Source organism: Colius striatus, chromosome 8, assembly GCF_028858725.1.
Source record: "Colius striatus isolate bColStr4 chromosome 8, bColStr4.1.hap1, whole genome shotgun sequence".
Classification (NCBI taxonomy): Eukaryota; Metazoa; Chordata; class Aves; order Coliiformes; family Coliidae; genus Colius; species Colius striatus.
Window position 1 is genome coordinate 22,678,440 of NC_084766.1, and position 20,218 is coordinate 22,698,657.

At 40.7% G+C, this 20,218-nt stretch overlaps 3 protein-coding genes across 9 annotated transcripts in view; 2 read left to right on the forward strand and 1 right to left on the reverse strand.

The window, feature by feature from the left end:
* Positions 1-1,873: 1,873 nt before the first annotated feature.
* On the forward strand, positions 1,874-2,470 carry LOC133625916 (skin secretory protein xP2-like). Its single transcript, XM_062000719.1, has one exon. It carries the CDS (start codon positions 1,874-1,876, stop codon positions 2,468-2,470), a length of 597 nt encoding a protein of 198 aa, XP_061856703.1.
* ZNF518A (zinc finger protein 518A) lies at positions 2,384-12,512 on the forward strand. 3 transcript variants are annotated; one of them, XM_062001749.1, is made up of 3 exons: positions 2,384-2,466; positions 4,477-4,599; positions 6,934-12,512. In XM_062001749.1, the coding sequence occupies exon 3, from the start codon at positions 7,024-7,026 to the stop codon at positions 11,665-11,667; it is 4,644 nt and encodes a 1,547-aa protein (XP_061857733.1). In that variant the 5' UTR covers positions 2,384-2,466; positions 4,477-4,599; positions 6,934-7,023; the 3' UTR covers positions 11,668-12,512. The 3 variants fall into 3 exon arrangements, with proteins under 3 accessions (XP_061857733.1, XP_061857736.1, XP_061857734.1); XM_062001750.1 differs by lacking the exon at positions 2,384-2,466 and adding an exon at positions 2,898-3,283; XM_062001752.1 differs by lacking the exon at positions 4,477-4,599 and having other exon boundaries at positions 2,394-2,466.
* A 6,269-nt stretch (positions 12,513-18,781) lies between these two features.
* Positions 18,782-20,218, reverse strand: part of BLNK (B cell linker) — a 101,046-nt gene continuing 99,609 nt past the window's right edge. For 2 of the 5 annotated variants that reach the window (XM_062001361.1, XM_062001357.1), the window contains one exon: positions 18,782-19,708. In XM_062001361.1, coding sequence (XP_061857345.1) covers positions 19,589-19,708 — 120 coding nt within the window. In that variant the 3' untranslated portion in view covers positions 18,782-19,588. The remainder of the gene's footprint in view (positions 19,709-20,218) is intronic. The other 3 variants (XM_062001358.1, XM_010209295.2, XM_062001360.1) reach the window with 2 other exon arrangements.

The window sequence follows — 20,218 nt, forward strand, 5'->3', positions numbered from 1 at the left end:
AGTTTCTACTCTGAGTGTGGTAGGATGGCAGTTGTTGCATTCATTGCTCTTCTCTCTGTAGTGAGCACGTGGTTTCAAAGAGATCTTTGAGGCCGCCTCTCATGTCATAGTTTAGAAGGGGCTCCTAGTACTCCTCCAAAATGGGAAGGTCATAGAGTATTACTTAGAAATTTTGGGAAGGGTTTTTGCAAATGCTGACTCTCATGACTGAAGAGCTCTTTCATGGTTTTGGAAGAAGCTATTATATAATGCCTTACCTTTTGGTGGGTTTGACCACTGATGTCATTTGTCATCACATTGCCACCTTTCTTTTTGCTCCATATATTCCCATACAGATCTTAATCCCAATACAAATTTATTTCTAGATTCATGTGTTCTGATGTCATCTTTTTGAATTCCTCCTGTGCTAGAAAGAATCTCAATGTGTACGATAAGTTAGACATTAGCCACTTCCTTCCTTCCTTCCTTCCTTCCTTCCTTCCTTCCTTCCTTCCTTCCTTCCTTCCTTCCTTCCTTCCTTCCTTCCTTCCTTCCTTTCTTTCTTTCTTTCTTTCTTTCTTTCCTTTCTTTCCTTTCTTTCCTTTCTTCCTTCCTCTCTCTCTTGGTGTTCTCTCACAGGTTTTTTCTCTTGTGCCTGACATCCATATATTTTCTAAATTTAAATTAGGAAGTGATAAAATACAGATAAATACCTGTTTCTATCTTTATATTTGAATTTGTTGGGATGAATGACTGACAATATGATGCAGATTTTAACTTCAGATTAGGAATACTAGCACTCTAACATAAATTTTATATGGTAGCTGCTTTGTTAGACCAATGATTTTAGTGGATAATTATTTTATTCTGACATTAGGACTGCAGCCAGAACTATGCTGTTTGTCTTTTTTTTTTCTTCAGTTGTTGTTAGCTTTGAGATCCTCCAATCTCCACTTCGGAACATTTAGAAAAAGGCAATGAATCAGAAGCCAGAAGAAAAGAAGAATTTGAAGATTTGCATACAAACATTTTTTCTGCTTGCTTTTGGCACAGATCGCTTCATTTGGTTGCCACACAACCATCAATGATGTAACTCTATTCCTGAAGATATTCTTTAGGGCCAAAAAACCCCACCCCAAAATGGCTTCTGTTCATTTCTTTTACAGTCCAGGACAGAGGGGTAAAAAAGTGATGTCAGTTTGAGTAAGGAATTAAAAATATGTTTAGGGTTAATAGATCCTTATTATTCGCACATATACACTCAGGGAAGACAAGGTTCCTTCTTGTTCTCAAATTTAACCATGAGTAAAAAGTGTATTTTTAAAACTTTGTTGCAACTAGTAAGATGTGACAAAGTTAAAATTATGTTGCAACTAGTAAGGTGTGACAAAATTTCTGGAGGCAAATTAGCTGTATTGCTCAGTTTTATTGCTCATGAGTTAGTTTAAGGTTTTTTTCATTTAGGAACCTAAACCTTTCTCCTCTTTGCTTTTGCTTTCTGAATGCTATTTCATAAGTGGAGAGAGGCTTTCCTTTTCAATGGTCTCTTCACAATTCATCTTTACAGTCCGTTTCTGCTGCGGACATTTGCTCCTTTTTTTGGCCACTGACAATCTTAGTTTTGATTATCTTCCATGTGCTTTAATACTTGGCACAAATGTAAACAACACACTACTACTAACAAGCATTGCTTGTCCCTCTTCTAAGCAGCAGTGATATTGCGTCTCTAACAAGGCAAACATTTAATTTGTAGTGATTTTCAACTTTGATTTTTTGTGTTATTTTGAGCTTTGAAAAATCACATCAACTATACTAATCCACACATAATGTCCGAGTGTCTTCTTTGCCGCCATCTTCCATGGGATCCCCTAAAAACAAATTGTGGTGGCCCACGATGGGCCACGAGCTCTCCCTGGCCGCTGCCATTGACGGCCATGGGATCACGCACACTCGTGCAGAGGGATGCGCAAAGCCATTGAAAGGTAGCGCCGGGCCGTGCAGCCAGGCTGCACCTACAGCCGCGTCATGTGCCCAAGGCCCAGAGGGCCCGCGCCAGGTGGCAGGGCCACCCGCCAGCAGGCCTCGGGCGGGGCGGGCCACCGCGGCCACGGGGATGGGGCGCGAAAGACCTCGGCCCGGCGGAGACCTCCCCGCGGGAGGCTCAGCATTGCGTTTGCCTCGCCCCCAGCCCCTGCGGCCCCCTCCAAGGAGAAGGAAGAGAGGGCGGAGGAAGGCAGCGCCGGGGGCCAATGCCACCGCCCCGCCCGCGCCGGGGTCCGGCCCCGCCACCCGTCCCGCCAAAGCAGGGGCGGAGGCGCCCCACCCCTCCCCTGCCCTGGGCCTCGTCGGCCGCCGTCCCTCTGCCCAGGTGAACGCGTATCCCTCCGCCGCGTCCGCCCCCACTGCCGGGCTCGCCGCCCTACAGTCCCCGGATGGAAACTGTTATGGCCGTCAACAGCGACTGGCCGGGCTATGGAGAGAGGCGAGGTAACTCAGTGAGCGTCGCCGGACGGACAAGGGGGCGGGAGGATCCTCGCGCGGTGCGGGAAGGGGCGGCCGGCGCGGGTTGCGACTCAGAGGAGCGGGCGGGAGGTGCGAGCCGCGGCCGGGTAGGAAGCCGCCCTGTGGTAGGGCTGAGCTGTTAAATAGTGCGTGCCCGTCCGCCTGCTCTGGGCGCGGGAAGCTCGCGGGGCGTCCGGGGCTGGCTGCCGGGCAGCCGGGGAGCGCGGGCAGCGCCCGGCGCGCCGAGCGGCAACTTGGAATGCCTCGTGGCGGATGCCGAGGCCGCCTGTGGCGAGGTATCCCTCCGCCGGGCTATGCGGTGCCAGGCGAGGCGTCGTGGGCAGCGCGGCGCCCCCGGGGTCATGTGGGCGCCCCGCGGCGGGACGGGGGCAGCGCTGCCCGCCCGGGCTGCCCCAGGAGCCGTCTGGCTCACAGGCAGGAGCTGCTGGGGGAAAGTGCCCCACGCGCCCCCATCCCAGTTAAGGGGAGCACCCGGCGCCGCCGCCGCGGTCGGATGGAGCCCGCGGAGCGGCCCTGAGGCGGTGTCAGCCCCGGGCGCTCCCCTACCGGGCTCGCAGCATCGACCGTTTCGCGTTTTGCCTCCGCTCTTCCCTGGCCCCTCGACCCGGGGCCAGGGGAACAGCCCCCTCCCGGGCCCTACTTCTGTTTCTGCGCCTGGGCAAGCCCTGGCAGCTCACTGCGGGACCGCTGCTCGGTAACGACGGGGCCGGCAGCCCCGAGCGGGGAGTCGGGCAGCGTCCTCCACATCGGCAGTACAGGGTGAGAAAGTGGCTGTTCACAGGTACGTTGGCGGGGGCTGGGTGTCGCTGGAGCCTTCCCCTGCTGTTATCGTAAATGGCGAGTTTGCTGTGTTGTGTGACTGTGACTGTATTCGTTAACTTCGAGAGTGGTGTGGTGATTTATTCTTATATTATACTTTACTTTTGCAAAAGCAGCTCTGTGGGTTCGTGAAGGTCTAGTTCTGTAATTTCCTGCATGTATCCTGGTCTTTGTAGACATGAAAGCATTGCTCTGCATTGGGAGACACATGTAGGATGAGACCAAGCATGGAAAGTACTTTAGTGCAGGTTTTTTTTTTTAAAGTAAAATTTAAACGAGTGTAAACAGTTTTTACAGAGATCTTGAAAATACTGCCGGCCTAGAAATATATTTTGTTTCTGAGTTTTGGTTGTTTTTTTTTTTTTTTTTACAGTTTTTCTATTTAAAAAAACAAAAGGTGTAAAACTTAAGCATCTTACTCGTATCTTTCGTTTTTCCCTAGATTGAAGTATGTAGCTAAAGCAATTTTTTCTCCATGTGTACTTTTTTAAAAACAAGATACTGACACGTTGGAGCATTTTTTGTGCAAGAAAATTGAGTCTTTTAGCCTCAAGTGGTTACTTATGCTTGTTTTTACTGATGGGTTTCTCTTTTTTTTTTTTTCTTGAGAGCTGACTGTGGTGCATACTTACGCATTTTCAGGGTTGATATTCATTATATCAGCTTTATACGATGTACTTTTTTCAAATGTTATGCATGTAATATTCATTTGTCCTTCCAGGGTTTTGCAAAGCTTCCTAGACAATTAAGACTTTGCTATATAATTGATTACAATATTTACTTAAGAAAAGATAGATGTCATTTGAGTTCAAGTTAAAATTTGATGGACCGAGGTACCAGTTACTTCTTTCTGCCTTGCTTTTAAGTTATGATGTGTTTATGCTTGTCAGTTAAGAATGGCTGACACAGTGACAAAGCTAATGTTAAAATAGGCCTTGTTAAAACGAGTTTGTTATAATTTTTAAACCCACTTGTTAGAGTTTGTATTCCATTTGATGGTGTTCTTTGGGAGAGAACACAGTGTTTTCAGTTTTTCTGTGTTCAATGTATTAAAAATGAACATAGTGTAAAGTTGTGAGATTTGTGCTTTTTACTGTATTCTTTCAGTTATGGTTGTATTTACACCTTTTAAAATACCATTCCTTTTGTTTTCAGACCCTTTTACAGTATTCCTCCTGACTGTGGCCTTTTCTGAGTCTCACATATTTACCTCTTCTGTGTACATGGAAAAATGTTAAAAGTCTGTTGAAGAATTGTAATCAAGCCATTTATTAATGTGTAAGTCTGACTTCTTTGGTAACTTACATTTAAACATCCTAGGGATTTTTTTCTTTTTTACTAGGTGGTTGTTTCTAGCAAATATTTTGATTTATCATGCTGCAAGTGCTTGTCAATAATTGCATGCTACTGAGTAACTTCAAAGTTAAATTGTGGTTTGGGTCATTAATTAGTCGAAGGACATCTCAAATCAGATTTGAATATACCCATCTGAGACTGATTGCAAACAAATGTTTTATCTAGCTAGTGAAGTGTTGTCCAACTGAGGACCACATTGACTCCATGTTAAAAGTCTGAGGCTTGTTCTCTGCAGCATACTTTATCCACTTCCAAACCATAAAGTGTTAATTGCACACATTTCAGGTTTTTAATATTGGACAGTTTAACACTTAAACCCGAATGATAAGGCAGGTGCCATTCAGGTGATGTATTGCATCATGCAACCTGTAAACTTCATGTTGCATCTGTGTATTAAAGTTCTTCAAGCTAAGCTTTAAGTCCAAGTAATTTTTAGTTATTTATTCTTTATGTGGGAATTTAGCTTGCTCCTCTTGAAATAAGGGATTTGTCATTGACAAGAGAAAGCATTATGATACAGTCCTCTCTTGGTGAAAATAGATTGTAATGTAGATGAACTGTTCTCTTCTGAAAGCTCAAAGTAGAGTAATATGCCGTGTATGAATCTCCTGTGTGGAAGGTGGGAGATGTATCAGTGAGTTTAAAAAAAAAGAATAGTTCTGTACCTGAATGTTTTAGTTTGTGAAGACTCCCAAGGAGAGAGGTCTCATAGTGAAGAACACAATTAATTGAATTTATTTGATACTGGAGCCTGCATAAAGTATTGAAGTCTGTTTTACTTATTAGTTTGAATAAATATACAGAAATGTTAGTAGCATTTCCAAAGGAATACAATAAAGCATTCACTTAAAGAGAGTCTTTTGCTTTTCTTGCTATGTTATATATGAACTTGAAAATTTCTCAGTCTCCATTCTCTTTGTCAGGTATTTAGATATTCAGTGCTAGATAATTCCTTCCCATGGACTGTGGAAAAATATTTGGAAGACCTTAGTGGTGATCCTTATGTAATGGCTTGGAGCTGTAGAAGCAGCTCCTGCACTTCATCACAATGAGAGAGAGAGGATCATAGAATCATAGGATGTGATCATTCTTTCAGTTTGTGTGTGAATAAATAGGATGATCTAATGAGTTGAGGGTGGGCAGGCGAATAGTGGAGAGCGAGCTGCTGCTGAGATTTCATCTACACCTCACAAACTTTTGCTAATAAAGAAGAAAGTGATGCTGTGACTTCTACTATGGAAAAAGTTTCTTCACTAGTATAGAACACTTTTTAGTAAAAACATTTGTTCCTCATTTTCAGTCTTCCAAAATGCAAGGTATTTTTGCTGCTTTTTTTATTTCTGGTGATTTTGTATTGACATGTGGGAGAGCTGTTTGAGCGTAGACTTGAGCTGCCATAAATTGTCAGTGCAGCCTGTTATGGAAACACTGACATTAAGTCTGTAGGGAGACAATGATGCTGACTGTACCTATTTGAGCCTCTTAATCTGTAGAGTAGGACTGTTGTCAGTCATGTACTTGTTCTGAAAGGATTAACCTATACCCAGGAACATATGATGAGAAAACAAAGTATCTCTTGACTACTTCAGACTTGTGTGAAGGCAAAAAATTCATTGTAGATGAGCCTGATGAGGTTTTTCGGTGTTGATAAAGGTAATGTCTCCAATAGTGAAGTAGATCTTTTGTCAGATTTTTTTTTTTCTTTTTAAGCATGATAGTTAGGTACTAATAAAGTAGAAGATGTGAGTAATAAAAATATCAACTCCTGCTGAATGTACTTGTTTTTACCACTTCAGATAGGTTCAGTTAGTGATCCATGTCACAGAGGAGGTACTATGCTTTTATTTGTTTGAACTCCTGAATAAGTCATAAGTGCTATCCTCATTTTTAAAAAAGCAGCTCTTGGGATTTCTCATGCTCGCAACCTGTCCTGGTGGGAGAAAAACCCTATTAGATAGCATGGAATGTACTTTAGCATAGATGTGCTTTAAAGTTTATTTTTCAAGTTTTATGTATATTTTGTGGGGAAAAAAAAGGAACCCAAACAACAAACCAACAACCCCCCCAAGCACAAACAAGCTAAAACAAGTTACAGTATAATGTCTCATTTTTTTATCATGCTTTTTTTCGCTCAGACACCGTTATAAAAATGATTAACTTCCACGACTGGCATGTATTTGCTAATGCATTGTGTTGGGTGTTCTAACTGCCTTAGTTGTAGCAGTAATATTTACTTTGCTTGTTTTCTGATTTCAGGAGAATAAAATGGGGAAGTTCTAGAACCTTGAGAATAACTTGGCGCAGTAGTCCTGTTTGCTGCAGGAACAAAGACTAATCTCAAGAATCATGCCATCTGCGAAGGAACGTGTTTCTTCTGATAAGAAGAAAATGAATTTGTTTAAACACAATGCTGCACAGAATTTTTCTACAGGTGCTACTTTAGAAAAAGCACTTGTGAATGATCCTTTAAGTATCATGGCTGCACCAGCAATTTTAGATGTCAATCTCTCTTATGAACTAAAAAATGTGAAAATTGATTTACCTAAGGTGAACATTCCAAATGAAGTATTAATGAAACATGAAGTCAATAGATTTAGAAAACTCTTTCAGTGTAAACAGCAAACTGCAAGAAAGTCCGTAAGTCTAGAGAAAACAAATGGAAGTGACTCCACTTGTTCTGAGGGAAGCCGCTTGCAGAATAAACCTAAAGTGCAATTTGAAGAAGGGTTGAAAACTACAGCCAAGATACTGAATTTCACTTGTACGAAATGCAAGGATAACATTAGATACAGCCCAAATGATCTACAGAAGCATTTTCAGCTATTACACTATGGAGAATTGCCTTTGTATCCCTGTGAGTTGTGTAACTTCTCGGCTCATGACTTTCAGTCGTTCAACCAGCACAGACGTACCCATCGCGGCACTTTAGTGAAATGTGAGCTCTGCAATGATGAGCATATGTACACTTTGTTGGATTTGACAAAACACTTCACATCAAAGCATTGTGTAAATGGTCACTTTCAATGTGAAATATGTGGATTTTCTACCCAGGACGTGGGCACATGTGTTCAGCATATTCATAGACATAATGATAGTCCATATAAATGTGGAAAATGCCATCATGTAAGCTTTACACAAGAGGAGTTCCAGAACCATCTTTTTGCTCATAGCAACATGTTTCCTTTTCGTTGTCAATATTGCAGTTACAGCACACCTCGGAAAGATTGTCTTCTAAAACACATCATAGCTTTGCATAGAGACCACTTGTATGCAAAAGAAAAACTGGAAAAGGATAAATGTGAAAACAGAATAGTGAAGACTCCAGAAGGACTGAAGCTTGTGTTAAGAAGATGTAAAACGGGAGCATCGAAGAAAGCACTCTGGAGACGGAAAAAAATAAGCAGTGGAAGTGACAAAACTGGAGAAAAAAATGCAAAATTGCTAAGAAGTATGAATGAAATTCAAAAAAGAGCTCATGAGCTGAACCAGGCTTTGAGAGAGATGGAAGCAAATGAAGACAAAGATAAACTTTTATATACAGAAAAGCATAATTTCACAGGTGGAATGCTCTCTGCTGCTGCTGCACAATACAATAAAGCAGATGATGGAACAAGTTACAGCCTGGGATTATTGAAAAATGCTGTTCATGGGCCAACAGTATTGATGGTCAAAAATAACAAAATATCTGTTCCAGCCAATTACAGTGCTAAATTTATGGGATTTAAAATGGTAGATGGAAAACAACATATTGTTATAAAATTACTACCTACAAGTAAGCAGAATATTAGTTTGTTGGGTCAGAAAGCTGATCCTATTAAAGACGGTTCTACAACTCCTTTGCTACAGACTGCTGATCCTCGTGGCTTTACTTCAGGTGCTGTACCACATGTGACTGACCAGTCAACCTTAAAGAACAATTCTGTTCACCCCCTAACCTCCCCTCCCTTTTCTTATTCTGCTTCTCATTCAGGAAAAATGAAAGTGGAAAAACAGAATAACTCCTTATTATATGGTAGGAATGTTTCTTCAACTGTAGCACCTTCTAATGTAGCTGTAGAAAAAAGTTTGAATTATTTGCCAATGAAGTTGGGCTCAACTGTACCTCCACATGATGAGGTAACACAAGTTGGAACTCAAAGTAATATCTCGTGGGGAAGCTATAGTCCTCCCAGTCATCCTCAGGTATTACCACTCACTATTAAAAATACACTTCACTATGACCCCATGAAAATGCCCCTCTTTCCTGAACTGAAAATACAAAACAGTGGCCTGAATAATAGTAATGGAACTAATAATCTCTGTTACTCATCTTCAGTGGATTCTTCTAATGAAGGTTTGCTGTCTTTTCACAACTATTCCAAAACGGACACTTCAGATATTCCATGTAGCATTTGGATGTCAACAGATGACAAGTACAAAGCATTTCTATCTAACAAAACAGGTTCTTTTCAAAACAGTAGGGGAAGTGAATCTGCATCTTCAGAGTCAGTGAAAGGCTTAAAACCAGAGAAAGGTTTATCAGCCCAATCAAATATTAATAAAACTTGTGGACATGTAAACACTAAAAATATGTTTTCTAAAAGCCAGTTTAAAAATATTGTTGACAGTGAGTGTTTGGTGGAAGACCAGCATCGTGGCCAGAAATATTTGGACGCTAACATACATCAAGGCTTTGAGAATGTTACTGAGAAATTCCAAGAAAATGCCTCTTCTGATTGTGTTAACTCAGTCTTGATGCCCAAAATCACATCTGTTTTCTCATTGCAGAGTGAACAGGCAGCTAATTTTTTATCTCCTGAAATAAACCAGGTACTGCAGGATGTGTTAAAAGTGAAAGCAACTACTCAGCAAGAATCCCACAGCAAGTCAAATAACTGTATAAAACTTCATTCTGACAAGCTGCTTTCTGGTTATGAGACAAGGAATAAAGCCTTTCCTCATTTGAGAAGCTCAGCAACTCCATGTGATTTTCAGAGACCTACCTCTAATGTAGGCTTTCATTTAAGTAAGAGAGAATTAAACACAAGATGTAGCACAAATGAAGGTACACAGTGTGGGAGAGGAAGACAGACACCCAGAACATCATTTGATTCACTGGGCGTGGATAAATTATCCAGAACTCCGGGTGTTGGTAGGTTGCTAAAAACTCATACAGATACAATTGTAACACAGCAGATACTAAAAGAGAAAAGTCTGTCTACAACCCAAAATTCCGGCCACTTTCCACCAGTTCTTGACGAAGAAAAGAAACCCCTTTTAGTTCAGTCCTCTCCATCGGGAGTTTTTGTTCCTTTGCACCTTGCTAACCATCCTGGGCTACAGGTGGTTTCAGGAAAATCTCTTCCATCAGCCAGTTCATCGGATGGACACGCGACTAATGGTGTATCTTCGTCTTTTGTTCTAAATAAAGGACCTGGGATGGTTTTGACTTTTAACGGGACAATTGGAACAGTTGCAAATGTCCCTAGTGATAGTTCTCAGGGTTTAGGGGGAGTTGCATCCAGAGAATATAGTAAAGTAACCATACCTTCAAAAGAGGAGGGGAAAAATGAGACTTTCAGACGTGTAAGAAGTTCCTGTAATAGGATAACACGTAGTACAGCAAATGACTCCCTGAATAGCATACCATATAAAGGACCTCTTGTTGTTACAAAGTTGTCAGAGTTATCTGCGAAAGGAATGTCTTCTGCGAAGGTGCTATTGGAGCGTCAGGATGCGGTCTTTGGTTCATTGGAGTCAGTAAACCCACAGGAAGTTAAACAGCAACGTGTTTATGCACTTTTGCCGGATGGACGGCAGGCAGTTCTTCTGAAATGTATGACACCAAACAAGCCTGTAGTTCATAAACAGAGTGTTTTTCTGGATAATGATCATTATCAAAATTGTCAACCAAAGAAAACTGGAGCCATGCAACAAAAGCTTTTGCTGAAAATTAAGACCTCTACTTCAGATACCCCGGCTGATACCACTCAGTCAGTGAGCTACTCAGTGCCCTCACTACAGTTGGGTAACTTGCAGTCCCTTACTCCTGCACTAGCACAGAAACAAACTAATCTTACTTCTAATGATGCCTTAATCTTACCAGGTAGGTTAATACCAGCAAATGCCTCTTTGGCAAGCTCTAATCCAGCACATTGTGTTCCTCCTGTAGAACCTGTTTATTCTACTGCGTCTGCAGGGACACAGTTGCAAAAAGGTTCTATTGCGAGTATGCAAGTAGTAACTGCTAACAACAGGGATAACGTTGGTAGTCAGAAGTCCACACGGAGCACCCGAAACAGAACCACAAAAGTAAAACCTCGTTTAAAACAAACTGGGTCTAAAAGTTCAGAAGGTGTGGGTGTGCAAAAACCTAAGAATCTCAAACGGAAGAATAAGGATAATTGCTCAGAACCTCCAAGAAAGAAAGCAAAGTTGCACAGAAAATGTAAGGAAAAGAATCAAGCCGAATTTATTAGTGAATCAGGTGGCCCTTACAAACCAAGGGCATCAAAAGAAACTGTGAGGACTTTGAAATTACTTCCTTTTAATTCTAAACAGCTTGTAAAATGCCCTCGGAGAAATCAACCGGTTGTTGTGCTTAACCATCCTGATGCAGATGTTCCAGAAGTTATAAATGTAATGAAAACCATTGCTAAATTTAAGGGACATGTTCTGAAGGTTTCATTGTCAAAAAGAACTATGGAAGCGCTTCTGCAGCCGGCCTTCTGCAATCCTTTGGGCTTAACTACTGATGATCTTTCTCAAAGGAGGCACAGGACAGTAAAACCTATTAGCTCTGTAAAAGAAAGATTTGTTTTAAAATTAACACTGAAAAAGACTAGCAAAAACAATTATCAGATTGTGAAGACTACCTCTGATAATACCTTGAAAGCTAAGTTTAGCTGCTGGTTTTGTGGTAGAATATTTGACAATCAGGATAATTGGGTAGGACATGGACAGAGGCATCTGATGGAAGCTACTCGGGATTGGAATTCATTAATGCAGTGATGAAATGAAAACTTAGGGTTTTTTAAGAAAATCAATTGAATTAGGATACACAAGTAATTTTGGTTTGTATTTCAGTATTGTAACTGAAGATTAAAAATGATGCAAAGTGCTTGTATCTTAAAAGGAAGAGCAGATTATCTATTGTCATCAAGCTTTGAGGGAGCTTTGTGGTTTAGATAACTTGTAACTAACTGCAAATACAATTCCATAAAAATCTATATTATTTTTTGTTACTACTATCATGTCCTATATTTTTATTCTATAGAAGGAGTCTTCAGGGCTTTTGTTCTGTACATATTTAAAAAACCAAAACTAAACATGTAAATATTTTTGTACTTTCCAGTTATTTGGTATAATTCTTGCACAGAAACCTCTGCCCCCATTTTTCAGTTCTGTGCATGCACTACTAAAACAAATTTTAAAATTTTTTTCAACTACACAAAGCTGTTATCCTGGGATTTTTGTGATTTTCACTTGTTAGGTCTTGATTTTGTTTTTTCAGGGATTGAACACTATTGTTAGCAAGTGCCTAAAAGATGTGAAGCAGTTTACATTAATGTCAACTGTGTAACCATAGGTCCATACAGGGCCATTTCCCCAATAGTTTCATCTAAAGGAAGCCATATGTGAATGCTTTAAGCTATATTGCTATGCACATGACACTTGTACTATTTCTGTGCAGTTTGTCTACTTTCTTAGTGAAGTATTTTTCATATGAATGAATAAAACATGTTACAATTGTGTTAATACAGTGAGCCTGAGAATGGAATCAATTGAAAATGCACAGTATATATATTCGTAATGTATATGGTGTTTAAGGGTGGTAAACATTCCTAATCTGTATTGACTCTATTGTCACTATTAAATTTGCTATAACTTGTGTTTACAGATTATGACTGTGGGCATTTATAGCAAATATTTCTATTTTGTTTTGTACTGTGTCTGCCACCCTGTATGGTGAACTGGAAAGCACCATTTCAGGCCTGTAACTGCATTACAGTTTTATTCCAGGTGGATGCAATTTATCCCTATAATGACTAAATACTGTTTTCTACTGTTGCTTGTTAAGATGAACTGCCTTTTAGGGTACCCGGAGTTTGGCAGAACCAAGGCTTGAGGTAATGTTCCTATGGGCCTGCTTGCTTCCTACTACAGTTTTAGGGATAACGATGAGGAGAGAATATGCTTCACATTTCTTAATGTTTATGCAAGGGTATGTAAAAAAAAGACCTTATCCATAGTGACTGAGAGTATACAAATGAAGGTCCTTACTGTCCACAGTAATTATATTTAGCGGCTTTGTCCTCCCGATTCTTAATGTACCTAGAGGCTAGATCCAGTCTTCAGTGGGAGTGCCCTTCCCATATGGTACCTCTTGCCCACATACTGAAAGATCCCATCTTAGTTGTGTAAGTCGGTTCTCCAAAGGACTGATAGAAAAACAGTCAAAATTGAATACTGGACTTGGAGAGGACTGGAGCATTTAAATCTGTGAGTTTTTAGGTTGTATCAAGCCTAGGGGTAATTGTGACTTTTTCCATAAGGTGAAAGTGAAGACTGATGTGCTACCAATAAAACAATTGGAAGTCTTCACAGATGTCACAGGGATGTCACCAGTAACAGAACTGGATTTATGTTGTAAAAAGTGTTGTAATGAAAATGATTGAAAAAAAAATCAGTAGCTAGGTATGGTTTGTTTTTCTTGATGTGTTTGTTGTCAGGAGGAGGCACACTAACCTTGTAGCTAGTGAGTTATGGAAGTCAACTGAAGTACCTAGACAGTAAAGACAGCATAGTTTGGGAGAATTAATACATGGTCGATGTGTGTTCTGTATCAAAATAAGATCATTTAATTCTGTAGAATGGAACTGAGATCTGACATTACTTTGGATAGGAACTTTGAAGATGACTAGTGTAGTGATGAGGAAGTGTATTGGAAAGAAACAGCATTAGGAAAGGACAAAAATGTAGCTTTTTTGACTGGAAGGCTCTATTAGCTGCCTAATCTTGCTCTGTTATAAACCCTGAAACTGAACCCCTGAATTCTGGACATTGCCATTGCTGCCTTTGCCAGAAGGGTCTGAAGTTTGTTGCTAAAACCTACTTGGTGCATCTTCATGAAGGATGATCGATTTTTGTTAACAGTTTTGGGGTGGAAGTACTGCTGTTGAGTTAGGTTTTCTCTGTATTGATGAATTATGAGAGACAACTGTCAAGGATTTTTTTTCCCCCTCCAGCTTGGTCCTGTGAATTGGGTAACTTTGAACAATACTATGAAAAAACATTGTAAAGCTTGGAAATGTTGAAATAAGGTTGCTTTATACAATCTTAATTGTATAAAGCCGTGTGTCACTTGATCCATGGACATCCATCTCAGTGCAGAGATTTGTTGCTCCCTCTTGAGCAGTGATTTAATATTTTGTTTCCCCACCCTTAATTATGTCCTTGTGTTATCTAATGCATATTTCTCAAGTATTGTTCTGAATAGATGCTTCTTTTTGTCTTATGAGCTTTTCCATAATGCTTTGTTTGAGGTGTTAAGAGTTTGGCACTTCTGTAGATCAGATTTCAAAGAATCTTAAGTGAGACTTCAGTGAAACCTAAGTTCACAATTAATGACCATTAGAAGAACGTTTAGCTTAAGCAATCTGAGCAGCATCACAGTGGATGGTGCAGTGGAAGGTGTAGGGACCATATACAGTTCTTCAATGAAACATTCAACTGCTTTAACAATACAGGACTACTTTTTGTACTATTTGACACCCGCAATGTTTGCACATTTTTCAACATCTTCAGTAAATGGGAAAGGCATCTTACAAATATCTTACAAACCAAACGTTCATTATGCAGCTGGAATTTATCCCCCAAGTGTCATGTGAACTGAGCAAACTATATAAATCCATATGGAAAAACAGTCAATGATCATAAATGTAGTGCTTATATTGTAATGGATATATCTGACGTGACAAATTAAGGCAGCACAGGTAACCTGATTTGAAGAGTGTCTTGATTTTGAGTGTTTGACCTTGCATCCATGACATTTTAAGATAGCTTATAACACTGCACATAAAGCAAGATAAGAAAACTTGGTTATAGTCCTTTGGAATACACAGACATAAGTGCAAGTGCGGGGTCAGCAGGTGTTTGTATAGTATTTGTGTGTTTGTATAAAGGGACCTTAAAGAGGCCTAAAATCTAGCCCATTGTGTATTGTTTGCAAGATGTGTATTCGTCAGTAAGTCATGGTTTTTCTTCCTCGATAATTCCAGTTTTAACCAAAAACTTGTGTTCAATATTTGTTCCAGGACTGTTGTCATGTGAGACTTTTTTTTTTATAAGAATGTCTGCCCACTGCTGGTGGTTTAGATGGAAGGAGAAATGTAGTTTTGTAATGATTAAGACAAACTCAGAGATGCAATACTTAGGCAACAGCTTCACTTGTCTATGAAGTATCCCTTCATAGAATCATAGAACGGTAGGGGTTGGAAGAGACCATTAGAGATCATCTAGCCCAGCCCCCCTGCTGAAGCAGGGTCACCTAGATCAGGTCACAAAGGAACATGTCCAGGCAAGTCTTGAAGACCTCCAAGGAAGGAGACTCCACAACCCCTCTGGGCAGCCTGTGGCAGGGCTCCCTCACCCTCACAGTGAAACAGTTTTTTCTTATGTTTAAATGGAACTTTTTGTGTTCAGCTTCCAGGGATTGTGATCATGAGGCAGCTCTCAGTTGTTCATCGAAGGCCTCATCCACTTCTTCCCCCTGATCAGGTGGCCTGTAGCAAACTCCTACAACAATATCCCCTGCCTTGCCCTGCCCATTAATTTTTACCCATAAGCACTCAACCTGCCCCTCATCCCCACCCAGGCACAGTTCAGTACACATTAATTGCTCCCTCACATAGAGAGCAACTCCACCTCCATGCCTTGTCAGTCTGTCTTTCCTAAACAATACATAACCCTGCATGGCTGTGCTCCAGTCATGGCAGCTATCCCACCATGTCTCTGTGACTGCAATGAGGTTGTAGCCCCACATCCACACCCACATCTCCAGTTCCTCCTGCTTATTCCCCGGGCTGTGTGCATTGGTGTAGAGGCAATGCAGGGGCTTACTCAAACACAGGTTTCCCTGGATGGATGCAGGAGGTTCCTCCCTGGTTTGGCTCTCCCTCAGGTTGGTCAGCCTTCTGCATCAGCACAGCATGCAGATGAAGTGCACTTATCATGGTATTCCCTGCTCTGCCCTGTTTCCTAGCTAGACAGGACAGTCTGTTCTATTGCTTCTCCTTCCACCTTCCAAGTCCTTTAGTTTAAAGGCCCCTGGATCAAGTTTGCTAGCCTATTCCCAAATATTGCAGTGCCTTTATGAGAGAGATGAATCCCAGCCTCTGTCTATCTCCACCTCTGCCCCTCTAATACTACACAGTCCACTAACAGTTGCCTGCAGCTCTTTCACCTGATGCTGCAGCTCTTGAACTTGAGGGCACCTATAACACATACTTAGCAGCATAGGTCCCTAAACATCCTAGACACCCCCTTGCCCTTCACCTGGACTGAAGCATCCTTGCTGACCAGCTCTGTCTGGGTGGATGCATTGACCTTCACCAGGACCTTGTCCACCTGAGCCTTAGCTTTAGTCCTCAGGTGAGTGCCCACCATCTTGCTAGCTTGTAGCAGGAGCACTTCTCTAACTTTTTCCTCTCTGTGTGGGCTGTGGGATCATTCCCCGCCCGTTCTCCTTTCTTGCCCTGCCTGTGCAAACTGCTGCACCAAGCCCTGTTTACTGGCCCTGTTTGCTGTGCTCCTGGTTACTCACGCTCCCTGGGGAGCGTTTAAATCCCCTGCGATTGCTGGGGCTCCATCTCTCTGCAAGACTATCCCCTGTGTGAGAGCTACCCACTCCTGTTGGCTATCCTTGCTTCTCCACTCCCTCTGCTCTAGGAACCCCTGGATTACCTCAATCGGCCACTCTGCTGCAAATAAACTTGCGTGTCTGAACACTTGGAATTTTTGAGAGTGCAAATTCTTATTCCTTTAATGGAACAACATTGTCATGAATTATGTGCAGTACTCATTGTACTTTCTGTATCAGGTAGGCAGTCAGTACTTCTGCTCCTTTGAACGGTACTTTCTATGATACTTTGCCCCAGGTTCTCAGACAAAAAAAAACCAAAAAACCCCTTCATTTTAAAGCCAATTTTTTAGTTGTAGTTTTAAGCCTTCCTTTTCAGGGAATGAAAATTATATGGAAGAAATTAGCTAACTATATCAAAGAAATATGGGGGGGAGAGGTGTGTTGCTGTAACAGGTCAGACTTTACATAGCTGCTACTTCGTGGAAATACCTGACAGGTTACCTAGTGGCACTGGCTGCATTGGAAAAGAAAGTTTCAAGTGGGGGATTGCAACAAGTTACCATTTCCTTGATTCTGTATTGGCTGCTGCATCAACATGTCAAGAGTTTTAACATAGCATACTCCATCCCAAATGCTAATTTTGTGTTTTGCAAAGATGCAAACCCTTTCAAAATAAGATATAAAAGATAAAGATATATAAAGATGTATATATATATAAAAAAATTACCTTGGGTATGGAAAGCAGAGCTTTCACCTACTGGTGGGTTTGAGGTCCTCCCCACCCAATCCTGGAGCCCTGCTTTGTGCCCAGGATGTTTTCATCTCAGGATGGTTTATTTAATAGAAGGTGGTGTTGCCTATCAAATCCCTGCATCACTGTGTTGTTGAAACTCATAGAGTACCCCTGTAATGATGTACAACATGGCTAAAGAGAAAAGAAGGGCCTGAGGATTAAAGTAGTTGAATGTTTATGTAGAGTATATTTGTTAGTTGTAGATCAGCCACAAAGTTATGTGTAGTGCTGAGCACTTAGGGCTGAGGGGCAGGAGCAGTAGTGCTTTGAGTATGGCAAGGGCTGAGTGTTGTTATTTACTTTGAAAACTTGATACTGTATTGTGTCTCATAGGGATGTTTATAGGCACACTTCAGGGTCATTTTTTCATGTGTTTTTTTCCCCCCATGTTCTAGAATGATGGTGATACTGCACATTTAACTCAGAAAGCAATGTCTGAAGAACTTAGATACTTTTGTGAGGAAAAAACATCTAAAGGTTAGCAAGAAGCAGATATTTTTAAGAACAAAGTTTAAATAGTATGCAGTACACAAGTGAATATTTAGCTTTCTTTGCATTCATGTAGAGTCCTTATTAAGTGCCTGCTTTTTTCACCAAGCATTTTCTATTGGGTGTATTGCTTGAAATAGTAACCTACAGTGATGTTTCATGTAACTAAGTAGAGTAGACATATAGGAGGAGTCAGTTAAGCTTGCAGAGACTTAATAAGTATTGTTAATTTTGAGGCCTTGACTTGGCAATCTAACATTCTAAACATTACATTAGCACTAAGCATAGCAGTATAATGATAATTAATACCAACTGAACAATATACTAAACATAGCATTTATGTTGTTAACAGTCTATCAGAGGCAGGCTTGTGGGAAGTCTGTATATTGTTTCTTGGCCGTGGCCCCTTTGCTTGATGTCTAGGGTATTACCTGTGCTGCAGGGGGAAGAAACTGAGACACAACAAGGGAAGTAGCTATATGCTGAACACATTATTATTATTAGCAAGCAGTTGTTTTTAAGAAGACAGGTCTGTTACTCGTAGAAGGCACTGATCAAAACAACATGGAAAGAGTTGCAAAATACAGCTACAACGTAGCTCTAAAGTTCCTGAGACTTGGCAAGTCTTAGCTCAATCTTGCCTTAAATGCCTTGCAGGGAATCCTGGAGAACAGTGCAGGTGTGCACAGAACATCAGTTCTGGAAAATGCCTTTAAAGATAGATGAATTTTCAGGTCCAGTGAAATCAAACACCTCAAAAACTAATTAACAACTGTTCCATAAAGTTCATACATTCAATTTAATTTTCACCACTTTAACCTTTGTGGAAATTACTTTGTTCCCAATAATACAATAAGTAAACCACTGTGCTAGAACACGCTTGAAAAAAGAAAGGTTTTTTTTTTTTTTTTTGTGCTTTTAAATAGTAATTCTGCAACAATGGGAGTGGGTACTTGGTTTTGGCAATGAAGCAATGTGCTTGGGTCACTAACAGCAGGCAAGCTGAAGACAGAAGATTTGACAGCAATTAGGCCAAATATATATGCTAAAGCTGTAAAAAGTGATAGTTTTCATAACAATCTAACTTAAGAACACAGACAAATATATGCAGTAAAACAATAGTGAATTGCTTTCCTGCTGGAAGGATGCTAAGCAATGCCTCTAGACACTATGGACTCTACATGATTTTTAATTTTCAATTTTATTTGCACATTTGAAAATACAAAAATATTAATGAAACAGAGTAAAGCCAAGGAAGAGGACAAACACATGTCCATTAATCTAAAACCTTCAGGCAGCTTTATTGACAGTAATCACATGAAGTACAGTCCTATTTTCAGCTGTACACAACAGTACATTAGGTCAAGTTGCTGTAACTCCTGGGGCTGTGCACTTTATGAAGAAATTGCTGAAAACGGTGATCTGTGGTACATGTAAGAAATGGAAAGAGTGGATCACTGGGGTTGTTCCTAAAGGGAACCTATCTTTAAATAGCAGTCAGGACCAGGCTGGGGTATGCAGTTTCTCTTCACGTGACTTGGAATACCTGTGTTGTTGCAGGTGGAAGTCACAGATGAGTATACCTGCTTTGGCTTGTTGTATTAAATACATGTGCTTTTCTGATAAAAATAACTTTGAGTTGAACTTCAGAAACTGCATCTCTTACTACTCACTATGTGCTCTTAAAGAGTATTTTCCATTATTTTGTATTTTCTTCTTTTAATACTCAATCCAGATGTTTTGAGATGTTGAAATCACTTTAAAAGTCTTCATTTTACCAGTTCAGTTTAAGAAACTCTTACAATGTGTTTCAGTTTTGTCGAGTCTTTTGTGTTGTTTTGGCTGTCAATTAGAACCAGGGGGGTGTGCTGGTGATTCTCTACTATTTCAGCAACACTGTCAAAGCGCTGGATAGAGAAAACAAAAGTTAATTAGTACTGTCTTCTTTTAATGCTCTAATATTGACGACTTTTTGCTTCTCCCACTATTGAAGAGAGTGGAGCCATAACTGTTACCAAATAAGATGCTCTGCGTTTCTTGCCTTTCAGCAAGAGAACTGATTCTGCTCTTAGCCCTGATTCTAGTCACAGATTAAATTTGGACAATGGAAGATACTCTGGCCACTCACCGTCTCACCTCATGCTCATTTTTTTCCATTTGTAATTGCCACCTGCACAAACTGAACCAGAGAGGTTGCTACACAGCAGGTGTTCTGATTTTTGACTGTGGTTGTTTTTCTGTCACAATTTTCCAAGAAACTGAACTGGAGTCTTAGGTAGGAGGTGAGCAGAGGACTATAAGCAGCTGGAAAATTTATCTAGCAGCTGCAGCTCTGATCCTGATACTTGTAGAACTGTTTTGAAAAATTGTTTTAAACATGAGCTGTTTTAATTGCTCAGTCTGCAGGAGGTGGTGTT

Bases quoted from the DNA above. Each gene is read 5' to 3' on its own strand.
- LOC133625916 (XM_062000719.1), top strand. From the start codon at position 1,874: ATGGGCCACGAGCTCTCCCTGGCCGCTGCCATTGACGGCCATGGGATC.
- ZNF518A (XM_062001749.1), top strand. From the start codon at position 7,024: ATGCCATCTGCGAAGGAACGTGTTTCTTCTGATAAGAAGAAAATGAAT.